Source organism: Canis aureus, chromosome 20, assembly GCF_053574225.1.
Source record: "Canis aureus isolate CA01 chromosome 20, VMU_Caureus_v.1.0, whole genome shotgun sequence".
NCBI lineage: Eukaryota > Metazoa > Chordata > Mammalia > Carnivora > Canidae > Canis > Canis aureus.
In genome coordinates this window covers 57,303,448-57,316,642 of record NC_135630.1, presented here as the reverse complement: position 1 = coordinate 57,316,642, position 13,195 = coordinate 57,303,448, and the positions used below count along the sequence as shown (strand labels likewise).

The window sequence follows — 13,195 nt, the reverse complement described above, 5'->3', positions numbered from 1 at the left end:
GCAGCCGCATGTCTAGCCCGCTGCAGCGCAGGGCAGAGCGCAAAGCCCACGGGCCACGGGCAGCGGACCTGGGCCCGACGCCGCGTCCTTCCCGGCCGGCCCAAGAGCCACACCCACGCCCCCGTGTCCCGAGAGCTCTGGGCCGACTCACTCCCGAATCTCATCGATGATTTTCTGCTTCTCCTCGATTTCGTCCCGAAGCCTGGACAGCTGCTTCTGGTGAGCTTCCCGGTGGCTCTCCATCTGCTGCTCCAGCGCCTTCTGCAAGCCAGGCCAAGAGAAATGTGTCATCCACTCGTTGGCTCACGGCCCACACTGTGACAGGCCCTGGATGGCTTCTACCTCCTACCCTACGTCCCTTGGCTGTCAAATCCCCGACCTGGGGCCCCCAGGACCCGCGTTGCTTTACTGGCACAACAAACCCCCCAAATCTGTGATTACACCCAGAGGGCCCCAGGAGCAGATCAGTCCGTTCATTAAATGAAAAGCTTTCCTGTGACTTTCTACGGCTCACCTGAGCTACATGGCCTCCAGCCAGGTCAGTCAGAGGGCAGGTGACCTCAGGCAAGCCACGTAACCCACACGTACGCACCCGTGAAACTGAACCGTCCCTGCCCTGGCCCCTGCACAGATTATGGTGATGTGCAAAGGAGACCTTTGCGCCAAAGCGATGTGAAACCAGGCGAAGGACCCAGCAAAGTCGGGCTGGAGCAGGATCAGGCCACGGGCACTGTTTCAACTATGGGCTTACACCCCAGAGGACCTGCGGTTGGCCCAAAATGAATCACGATTCTACGTCTTCTCCTATCTCATTTAATTCACCTAAATATCTTATTTCCCAATCATTTTTCCTACATTCTCCTTGACTACGTTAAATATGACCAAAAATAAAGATCTCAGTGTAAAATGGAAATTCAAATCTGGAGTGCTTCTTTAATAAGGGCAACGGGGGCGGGAGGGGTGGTTCTTTGACTCAAAGGAAGGGCCGCCACTTCCTGAGGAGAGCACCTCAGTGCTGTGGCCCCTGCAGCGAGCGGAGGGGCTGCTCTCTCCGTCTCCCCCAGGAGCAGGGAAGAAGCACGGGTGAATGCAACAGACTATTGGCTACGGACCTCTCCGGGTTCTGGACACGTCCGTCTTCATCTGAGTCCTACGCCAGGCCACACTGCCTGGCACCGCTCCCCCCACCCCTCCCTCCTGCACGGCCACACGCATCTCTGAAGGAGACAGATTTTCCTAGAATCAGAAAACGCAGTCCAAACGCACGCTGGGCGCCGGGGAAGGGGCGGCGCACACACCTTCATTTCCTCCGCGTCCTGCAGCCGCGTCAGATGTTCCTTCTCCTTATCCTGGAAGCTGACTTCGTGCATCTTTTCTGTTTTGGATTTTAAATGATGAGTTAAGATCTAACTGGCAGGACTCACATCCAAAAGTAAAGAAAAAAAAATTTTTTTTAAACGATAAAAGACAAAAAAAAAAAAAAAAGGGATGGCCATGGAGTGAAACATGCGCTCACATATCACCAATTACAACCACGCTATCCTAGGATGGGCCTCCCAAGGGAGACCTTCGGCTAAAGGAGGCCTCCCACGCCAGCGGGAGGGAAGGGCGCCTGGAGGGGGCAGAGGCTGACTTGGGCGGGGGCCACTTGGGGTCAGAACTGACCAGGCTGCGTATGACCTCACACCCGGCCTCAGTGAGCAAGCCCCGGGGCAGTGCACCTCAACCGTTCTGTGGGTTATAAAGCACTCTGTGAAGGTTAGTGGCATTTGGCTGCACGCCACTCTTCAGAGTTCCAGAAAGAACTAATGTACCTCCCGTGGGTAAGCTGTTTATTCTCTAAGAATCTGGAGCAGGAAAATGCAATCTAAGGATCAGAACAAAGAAAACAGGAATATAAAATAACACACCCCAGATTAAACAGGAGGGCCCCGTGTTCGAGGCACCCCTGCAGGGGGAGTCCGTCCCGGCCTGTTCTTGGTCAGGGGCAGTGGCTGAGGGCACCGAGCAAGCAGCGGGCAGGGCTGCGAGGGGGGCTGCACAACGGTGTAGAACAGTGTCATTCAAGTCACTACGCTTTCGATCTAGTCACTTTATTTCAGTGGCTCCACCACAGACGCCATTTATGAGACAGAAAAGTTCTTTTCCACGTCAGGTCTTAAGGGGAGCATCCTATCTCTAACATTCATCCGTTATCCCATAAAGAAAACGTGACAAGGTCATAGCGGGAGGGAGGATGTCCTCTATCTTTTTAGATTTGCCTTGGCATTTGGAACACAATGTTTACTGAGCAAGTATCTATATTAACAATAAAGGAAATAAAAAAGAGGAGCGTCGCCACCAACCTACTACCCTATGAAAACCATCTTCATTCTTGGAACACGAGTAACCATTGATCCCTGAATGCTATAACCACGGTAAAGATGAGATTACACGTTACGACCTTTAATCTAAGGCTGCGTTGTAAGCATGGCTACACGGCCTCCACATACCTCGCCTCCCATACAAAACACGTGTCCTGTTAAGCAATGTCCCATAGCTCGTTTACCTGTTGGGACTTTCAGGTGGCTTCCTTTTCTGCCCCTCCCTCCCATACAAGGAAGTCCGCAATGAATATTTGAGATTTGAGGATCAAAAGGCATGGAAAGTGTTATGATTATTACTATTTATTTTCAAAATGCCTTCCAAAGGGCTCTAACAATTTTCATTGCAACTCAGGTACATGGCACGTGTGCTCTATTTCACCACAACTTGTATGTCCCTTAATCCTGTTCTGGTTTCTGCGTTTCTAGTTACCTCTCTTGAAATTTCTTATTTCTTCATATGTATTGCGTGATTCCTATGCGTCAGGCACTTCCCTAAGCAGAGGGTATCAGGAGGCTGCCTGGCCAAGGGAAGAGCTGGTTCTAAGGGTGGAGGGTTCACGTAGCCATTGGGAGAAACTCAGACTCTGTGAAGAGCAGTGGGACACCAAGGAAGGGTCGGAGGCATGGGGTTGGGCACAAGATTGAATGTGATTTTAGAACAGTTCCTTGGGATGAGGCACAGCGGCCGGCCTGGAACAGATGGAGTGAGACCCTCTGTAGGTGGATGTAGCCTCAAGTCTTAATTAGGATTAAGGATAGTGAAAATAAAGGCGGGGATGAGCAGAAGCAGACACGCATCTGACAGGTCAAATGGGCAGGTCGTGGTAACAGACCGGAGGCAGGAGGTGGAGGAGAGAGAGAAGCTGCTGAATCGGGCAGCAGGGTGGACCAAGGAAACGGGAAGAGGAGCAGATATTGGATGGGGGCAAACTTCTAAATGGTTCTTTTTTCCTCCCCGCAAGTATTCCATTGTTTTCAGCAGATCTAGAAATGCTGTGATTGAGCAGAACTAAACATCATGAGTTCAGCCAACTAGAGAGTATCTGATACTGGCCAAGAGCTCCACACCTGCAAAGTTCTATTATTTACCTTGGGCCCGGAGCTTGGCCAGCTCTTCACTGAGCGAGTCTTGGGACTCTTCCAGCTGCCTCCTCTTCTGTTCCATGTTCTGCATGTAGTCTGTCAGGGATTTGATCTTGGCTTCATGCTTTAAATAAGCAAATAGATAATAAAAAGGAGGCGTGAGTGACCAGCAATGGCCATCCTGGCTTGCCCGGGACCGTCTGATGTGAAAATGCAATAGGGGAGTTCTGGACCCTTTTTTGGGGGTCCAAGCTCCCAAATGGCACATAATTCTCCCCCTGCCTTGGGCCCTAAGATCACAGACTAACACGGTCCTCTGTTTCCTTCCTGTGCTCCTCTGCTTCAGTCCTCACCGACCCGTCCCCTCTCCATCCGCTTAGGTGAGATGCCAAAGCCCAAGCTGGCTTTTCTCCTCCTAGAAAACAGTGTTCTGGAGAGAAAAGACTGAGAAAATGTTCCAGGGCAGAGGCTTCATTCTTTGAACCGGCACCTCCGGAGTCTGGCTTTGGAACTCAAATATCGTGTCTTTTCTTTTTCTGTCCATTAAACACATCAATTCCTGTGTCTCAGGGCCTTGCGTTTCACACTTTCCTCTCCCTAGGAAGTGCTCCTCCCCCCGACCCACCCAGAGTCCGAGGCACTCAGGTTCTAACACTTCCTTACAGCACGCAGCTCCTACATCACTTATCTACTTCTTTTCACTTGTCAGCTCCATGAGAGTATGGAGTCGATGCTTAATAAATATTAATGGAACCAATGAATGAACGGGAGCTTGTTGGCTGAATAAAGACACTGGGCCCTTCTAAGCAGATGGAAATATATAGACACTCCCCCGCTCAAGATCTACAACGTTCGTATTAAGGCAAGAAAACCCTGGAGACTGAGCTCTAATCTAATGAAATAACCTCTGGGAAATGGGACTCAGTTGGAGAAGTCATGTCATAAGCACAGCTTTTGATGAAAAGGATGAGTGTAAGCAAAGAAAATAATAGCATTTTAGCTGGAAATATTTTGTCAGATTCCTTAGGTCATGTCAGAAAATAACGAGCCAAGATTTGTCTTACTTTTGAATCCCAGGAAATGATTAAATATTTGACTCTGTATAAACTGTAACAGAATACAAAGCGGAAAGCTGTTTGCTAACGCAGAAAGCAGCTATCCTTTAGCCCCTAAACATTCTGATATTCTTGACTCTGACCTCATGTACCCAAAGTCCATGTCACTCTCAGACCTGGGCAACTGGGGCCTCAGTCCCAGGCCCCACTCTCTGGACACCCCACTGGGGCCCCGTCCTCTGGCTGCACTCGCTCCACTGAGCAAAGAGCGTGTGAGCCAACCGGGCATGCCACACGGAGCCCATGTCCACATCTGGTCTTCCAGACCACACTCTGAGTACTGGAAACCCCATAACTCCCTACTCCAACCACCCCAGGGCTGGCACTGTAGCCTCTGTCATCAATTTACACAGAATAGAGTTGATAGCTACACAGTTCCATCAGTTCACACAAAGTGCAGAAGGGACGTAGACGTGGAGGCTGGTGCGTCTAGGTGGAAAGAGGAGACAGTGGTGCAGACTGGTCTGTTTGTACTCTTGCCTTGGTCTCCAAATATTAGGGACAGGACTATCCAAAAGCACATGTTACTAGTACAACAGGTCACGGGGATATCAGACGTGAGGCCTATGTACTGTGCCCTAGTGTTTATCATTTCCTCCAATTTTTTTAATTATAAAAATGTCAAGTAATAAAGCAAATCCAAAAAGAAGTGGTATAGATCTCACCCATAAACAACTCTTATTTTTTTTTTTTTTAAGATCTTATGTATTTGTTTGGGGTTGGGGAGAGGAGAGGGAGAGGGATAAACGGACTCCTCAGTGAACACACAGCAGATGCCGGCTTCAATCCCATAACCCTGAGATCATGACCTGAGCCAAAAACCAAGAGTCTGCTGACCCTTAATTGACCAAACCACCCATAAACCATATTGATCTTATCTGTAGGAATGCATACTGTATAAAGTTGCAAGGCACAGCACAAATATTACCTTTATATAACCACACTTCCCAAACGGCTATGCTTTGTAAATTTTTGCAAGAGCTACGTAGCATTCCTCCATGTAACGCTGGGTCATTAGCCTATCAATAGATATCTGGGTATTTTATTTCATCATAATGTAGGTAATATTGCACTCAACATCTTTCATAGAATTTTTTCATATTTTTTAAAGATTTTTTTTATTTGTTCATGAGAGACACACAGAGAGAGGCAGAGACACAGGCAGAGGGAGACTCTGCAGGCTCCATGCAGGGAGCCTAATGCGGGACTCGATCCCGGGTCTTCAGGATCACGCCCTGGGCTGAAGGCAGCACTAAACCGCTGAGCCACCCAGGCTGCCCCAATTTTTTCAAACTTTAATCAGGAAATGACAACATACAAAACAGAATCTTTGCATTTTCATAACCAATGAAAACTACCGTAAGTGAAATTACTGGACCAAAGTACTTATATCTTTACGGTTTTTGATCCCCAAGGTGCTTTCCAAAAGGACTGACCAAATTATACTTTTCTCAGAATGTATATAAATTTCACTATCACACACCAACACTGAATCATCTTTCCAATATATTTTTGCCTGTTACGTTGGTTATGAAACGGAAACCTGATGTGTTGACTTACAAGTCTTAGATTACTGTGGTGGGAGACGCGGAGGCTCGAGCTGGGCCCGCGATGACACGTTACTGTGTTTACAGGCATGCCAGGACGGACTGTTTTTGTCCGTCTCTTGGATTATTTGATACACCGTTCCATGCTCTTATTAGTTTCCCGCAAATGATTTCAGCTGTCTTAATGCCTGGTGTAAGGCAGAGAGCAGCCTGCACTGCAATACTCACAGAAGCCTCAAACCCCAAACACCAAGCTCAGGTATCAGTGGCAGACCAGAAACTAGGCCGCTGTTTTCTGAAACCACCTTACTAAAATGAAAACGCCCTTTCAATGGGCAGACGAGCAGCCTTACTCACTGAGCAGATGAAATGTGCCCTGGAGCCTGAAAATCCCTTCAAGGCTTTGTGTTCACACATGCTTTGGTTTGAGTCCCAGATCTGCCTTTCGCTGGCTATATGAGTTTGAACGGTATATTTAATCTTTCTGAGTCTGAAAAACAGGCATAATAATAAAACCTGCCCACCAGGACTTTTTTAAAGATCAAGTGAGATAATGCACATGAGGTGCTTAGTGCAGCGTATGGAGCATTGTAAACACTCAATAAAATGTCACTTGCTACTATTAGTAATGACAGCAGGAATAGCAAATAGTTTCTGTTTTCACAGATGAAATTGAACTCGTGGTAGAGACTAAAAGGTGAAGGACGTTGCCTTAGCCCATAGGAGTTTTAGATTCCACCCAACCTCATCCATTCCTTGTAATCTCTACCTACCTACCTACCTTCCTACGTATTTGTATATAGAGACATGTAGACACATCCTTTAAAAAGGGCCTGAAGGAGGTAATTCCTGTAATTCATGCAACACGATCTAGCCTCAAGAATAAGCCTGGGCTGTCATTGCCCGGGGAGGCCATGGGTAAGTGTTAACGTAAGGCAAAGTCCATCACCTAACCCTATCTATCATGCACCATCAGACCCCAGCGAGAACACAGAGGAAGCAGATTTCAGGAGGTCAAGGGAGTGAAACGAGGGCGGAAGGGGTGACCTACCTGGGAGATGAGCAGCTGGCAGGCTGCTAGCTCCCGCTCACTGGCATTCATCTTCCTGTTGGAGTCCATCTGGGCGTTCTCCAGCTGTTTGCTGCGGTTCACCAGGGATTTGACCTCCGACTTCATCTTGCTGATATACAGGCGGGCCATGGTGAATTCCTCCTCAATGACTCCATTCACATCTGCCAACTGAGCACAGGAAGGAGTGCATTCAACTATTGCTTACAACTTCCAGAGATTCACGGGGACCCTAAAATCTCTCCATGGATCCTCAAGACGTCTTTGGATTTCTGATTAGGGATCCCTAAACATAGGATCACAAGCTGAAAATGATAGCTAAAATTTACTATATATTCAGTATATTAATATATCCCAAGTTTTCTGAAACCTTGGGTAAGAGTGAACTAAAATCATCTACTAAAAAAAAATAAATAAAAAATAAAATAAAATAAAATAAAATACAATCATCTACTAAATGTAATTCTCCACCATCCAGGTTTTTCATTACACTTAATTTTTAGGATGAAAGACAGGACATCAGAAGGAAAAGATAGCTGAAGATTTTAAAAAGAGAGAACTCTGAAGAGGTATCCCATTCAACGTCTAATACCTTACATTTCTAGAATAGCTTGGCAAGGCCTACTGTTTCTAAAGGTGACTCTGTGTCCCTATGAGAACTCAAATCAATTTCAATCATGTTCTCTATGGTCTGCTATTCAGAGAGAGAAGTAGTCTAATGTCTTGAATATGCTTCTATAAGCAACGGTTGGAATAAAAAGGATTTTCTATGGTCTTCAGTTAAACAACAACAAAAATCTCGTGAATAAGCATCTGCCATTACCAAATGTCCTTTTAGATGAAGGCCTTCCTACATGACTTTCCGTTTACTACCAATCTGCATTTTCCTGTCTCTACGCGCTTGCCCCTTCCAAGGAGACAAGGCTCTAGCTTATATTATTCAAGGTTATCTGAGTGGGACACCTCAGTGGCGCAGCCCGTTAAGTGGCCGACTCGACTGTCCGTTTTCAGCTCAGATCACGTCAGGCTCGCGGGATGGAGCCCCACACCGGGCTCCGAGCTTAGCACAGAACCTGCCTGAGACGCCTCCTTTTCTCTCTGGCCCTCCCCCTGACTTTCTCTCAAATCAATAAAATTACCTGAGAGTTTACCAGGTAAGAGGTTTCACCTTTACAAAGACTCTGAAAGCCGCTCTTTCAGAATGATCTCTATTTGGTGTCTGGGTTTCAGAGCTCAGCTGAAAACAAAAACTGAAGCAAGATTCTTGGGACAGAAACCCATTGGCTCTCAAGATGCAAACGTGCTCTGGAAGGGCAATTAATCAGATGAGCAAATAACTGTGCGTATTTTGTTTAAACACCAGAGGGCGTCCCAGCACCTCAGGAGAAAGGACGAGCGCTGTCCAGTACCCAGCCCACAAAATGAAGCTTCGGTCGGTTCTAAGACCATGATTCCAAATAAGGTTTTAATGTTCCACAGCAAATTATAACTGCCCACTCTTGTTATTATTGCTGTCATTAACTCATCATAGGATGATTTTTTTTTCCGTAAAAATCTAAGACCTAGGAGTATGGAATCGTGTATCAACCCTGAAAACTGGTAGCCAATAGGAAGGATCCCGCACTGAGTGCCTGTAACATGGTGTCAACCTTCCCCTAGGATTCCACAACAGTATCTGTTAAAATGACACCAGTGTCAGACCTACACAAAGCAGAACCTATGTTAACAGCAAGAAAACCTACAATCCTATTTCAGCAGAGGGCCTTGCTGAACCACTAATTCTGACTGCCGAGGATGATCGGCCTGCCAACACCATTTCTCATCATGCTCCTTCATAGGACCCAACTGCACGGGGAGAAGGGATTAGAAATGCCCCCAATCCTTCAGTGAGGTCTTGTTCTTCTGCCTTTGTGACTGGTCCAACGTGGAAGAGAGAGGAGAAGCTCATTCTTTTAGCCTCACCACACAGGTCCTATATATCTGTCCAGCTTCTGTAGAAAGGTAAATGAACACCCATCTCTTTCATGTGGGGTTCACAGCCTACACCAGCTCCTGGTGGGAAAACACCTCTGAACCAACAATAGGGCATTTGGGGAAGGGAACAAACAGCCCCTTCCTCTCCAGTTCTGTCTTCAGACAAGGAAGACAGACAATGGGACCACGTACTCCATGCCCGGTCCCATGCGCACTGGGGAAGAGTACAATAGTATACACAGCAGTGGGCTTCCTCCAAAATGAAAGCTAGACTTTTTTCCCTCCAAACCAGAACCATAACTTCTGGAGCCTGCTCTTATCCTAGGAAGTCTAAGAGGATATTGTGAATCTGATTGGGGCCGGGGTGGAGGGGGAGGGCGGGGGGGGGGGGGGGACAGTACTCCAAACAAATGGTTTTACTATAAGGTTTGTTTTTCTGTTGATTTTGTTCTGGGTTGTCTTGTCCTAACTACTTAAGAGTTCATATATTCAGACACATAAATTCAAATTTTTCAATAATCCCAGTCAGTACATTGTTATTTCGAAAAGAAGACTCAAGAGTTTGTTGCTAAAATGTTATTTATAACTCTCCCCATAACTCTAACAGTACACACTGGGCTGTGTGATCCAGGAGAGATGACTAATCCAGGAGGAAAGGCTGCCTTCACGTGGGAATGCTGATGCTGCCTGCCCCACCTGCCCCTGTCTATACAGCGGTCACCCCACACCCACCCACCCCGGGTCTCTAGAGCCTGGAGTCACTGTGCAAGGTACCATTTCTAAGCCAAGTAAAAGGTAAGTGAGGTGACCAGTCACATTCTAACATCTAAGAGTCAGAAGTCCTTTCTTTTCTTTTCCTTTTTTCCCAAATGTCCAGAAACGTCTGTTTTCTTTGTCAGTGTGGTACAGCGCTAAGGCATGATCCTGGTTGTTCCCAAGAGCCCGATGGGCAGGGGCAACGGGAGAAGCAAGCCTTCCTGGTGGTGAGACTCCGGCCACCAAAGACCCAAGGCTGTATCAAAGAGGCTAATGGGAGTGGAGCTGTTGGTGATAAGGATTGATTTTAGGCGCAGGAGCTGGAGCAGTGTATCTGCATCCCTGGCTCAGCCACAGAAAGGTCCCTGATGCTTCTGGGGCCCAGGGCCCCGCATCGGCTGGAAATTCCTCACCTCCGTCTCACCCAGACCCAAAGTCGAAAGAAAATCTGGCCGCTAATCTAATCAATTTTATTTACTCCACCTCAAGTTTCTATTCTAGGCTTCTGGAAATCTCTGCTATAAAGAAAGCCTGGTGACATAGAGAAAAAGGCAAGGGGAAGCTCACTAATAAACCCAGAGAACGTGAACTCTAGGCTCATCTCATCACTGGGTGGTCTCATCTTGTTTTGCAGACTAAACAAAGTATTGCCTGGGCTCTGAAAATGTTTCGAGACATGACAGAGCTGGAGAAATATGGGTTCTTCTGTTTCCCTGCTGTCTGGGCCTGTTATTTTCTGGAAATGAGGGCATCTCTTCCCCTTATCCCAGGGTACAGCCAGGAGGCCCTGTGTGGGAACTGAACAGGGTGTTAGGAAGAAAAAGGAAGATCACTCACAAAGGTCTCCCCACTCGGATCATTATTTTAGATAAAAGAATTATATCAGTTGAGCACTCACAACCAATACTCTATACTCACAATGTAGATCTAAGAAATATATGTATAACCCATGCGATTTCTGAGCTGACAACCTGCAAGATAATGTGGGCTCATCTTGTCATTGCACAAATCAGGAAAATGAAGCACGAGAAGTATAGTGAATTGCCCAAGGTCACACAACCCTACCTTTAGCTCTCATTGCCCAAATGATTAAATCATAATTGCAAGAAAAAAAAACTCTTCAGAATGATTAAGAATATGCTCTCTATGAGTAAGAATTATCAATGAAAATAACTAGTTATCAATGAAATTAACTAAGGCATCCAATGTCTGGAACCCAAAAATATCTTGAAAACATCCAGCTAAGTATTTAAAAATAATCTCAATCATACTTCAGATTCCCAAAGGTAAAGACTCTTTTTTTAATGCCGAAGCACCCAGACACTCCTTGATTTCATTAGCATTTCTCATCAGCTCTATTTTAGAACTTAGCGTAAAAATATCTTCCTTGATCGTTATCAGAAGCAGGCGCCAACTTCTCATAAATCAACTCCACCTTCATACTGCAAGGGCCACTTAATCACCCGAATCTCAGAAGTTTACAGCTCCACACCAATGCATGCTTCTAAAAATTAAACTCTCAAACACAAAGCCACCAAACTGGAGCTGAATAGGATTAATCTTATAGTATCTGAGAATTCTGTGCTAAAATTAGATTCAATCGCAAAGATTCATGAAATATTCAGTTACAATAGAGGTTCTATGAAAGAAGGATTAGGTTTACAAGAGGTCGTATACTCTACACCTAGATCTGTGATATCATCTAAGAATAGATTTCTATGTTTCCCAGAAATGTCTATACACAGAAGGAATTGGGGGTAGCCCTTCCTAGTATTTAACAATCCCAGCTCAAAGCCTGAGTGTTCTCACAAAGCAGACTGATGGAGAACTCAGCCTTTAAAAGCTAACCTCAAAGATTTTGATTTTAGGGGCTCGTGAAGTGGAAGTTGAGCTTTCCATTCTTTGGCTTGCCAAAATCCACCACATGTACCCATGGCTACTCTGTACAAGGTGCTGTATTATTATTATTGTAAAGTAACAGTAATCACAACTGTGGTTTTAGTATAACAATTAGATCAATAAAATAGAGACTAGAAACAGTCCTATACACTTCTGGGAGTGATGGATATGTTATCTTATGTTATCTTACCATGGTAATGGTTTCATGAGGATATAATACATCAAAACTTTTCAGACCATACACTTATAAAGCTATTTTTAAAACTATCTCTCTCAGGGGCACCTGGGTGGCTCAGCTGTTAAGTGTCTGCCTTCGGCCCAGGTCATGATCTCAGGGCCCTGGGGTCGAGCCCCACATTGGGTTCCCTGCTCAGAAGGGAATCTGCTTCTCCCTCTGCTCATGCTCTCTTTCTCTTTCACATGCTCTCTTTCTCTCTCAAATACATAAAATCTTAAAAAAAAAAAAATCTTTATCCTATATCTCTTTCTATATCATGGCTAACTGTTCCTTGTTCTTAGCTGATAGCATTATGCATGCTCTCTTACCCCTCTATTCCTAGCACATGGACAACTTCATACCACCCCATTCTTCCTCCCTCCCTTACCTTCCTTGCTATCAGTGGCACCAGGCTGCACAACTCCAGGGGATAAATCACAGTTGGTTGAAGCCAATCATAGCAATACTACTTCTCTTTGCTTTCCCAATTTCTCTTGCAATTCGGGGTGACCATGTGATCCAATTCCGGCTAACAAGGTATAAGGGACATCTATAGGGACTTAGGAGATATGGTTCCCTCTTAGATGAAAGTTGGCTGCCTTTTCAGTCCATCCTGCCTCGGATGTGGTTGTGTGACGATATGATCGTTGGTGCTCTAGCAGCTATCTTGCTAGCACGAGACAAAAGTCTACAGACGTGAAAAGCTAACAAGCTAACAAAACTAGAAAGGAAACAAAGAAAAAGCTCGATTCCTTGACATTGTTGGGACACTGGATCAAAATTTGCCTCTGCAACTTTAATAAGGTTAGAATGACCCGGGCAATCTTGTTAAAATGAAGATTCTAGTTTGACTGGTCTGCGGTGGCCCAAAGAATCTATAGTTCCAACAAACTCCCAGGTGACACAGATCACAACCTGAACAGCAAATTCTACACAAAATTCTCATATTGTGAATAATTAAATGTGGATTTATTTTTTAAGCCACTGTTAGAATCCTATTACTTTCAGCTGAAAGCTTTCCTAATTCATACTGATTGTCTGGGGAATTTTTATTCTGTTAGGTTCTCACAGAAAAGGAGGAACACAATTCTGAGACTAGAAGTGTTGCTTAACCTATACAATTCCAAACTCCTGTGACATTGGCATATAAGTATGAGAAATAACCCGAT

General features: G+C 45.6%; 1 protein-coding gene across 1 annotated transcript in view; it reads right to left on the bottom strand.

The window, feature by feature from the left end:
* KIF5C (kinesin family member 5C) overlaps positions 1-13,195 on the bottom strand; it is a 148,968-nt gene that overhangs the window by 28,293 nt on the left and 107,480 nt on the right. Inside the window, exons 16-19 of the mRNA XM_077861652.1 lie at positions 7,163-7,351; positions 3,456-3,573; positions 1,299-1,375; positions 152-261 (exon numbers count right to left, since the gene is read on the bottom strand). Coding sequence (XP_077717778.1) covers positions 152-261; positions 1,299-1,375; positions 3,456-3,573; positions 7,163-7,351 — 494 coding nt within the window. The remainder of the gene's footprint in view (positions 1-151; positions 262-1,298; positions 1,376-3,455; positions 3,574-7,162; positions 7,352-13,195) is intronic.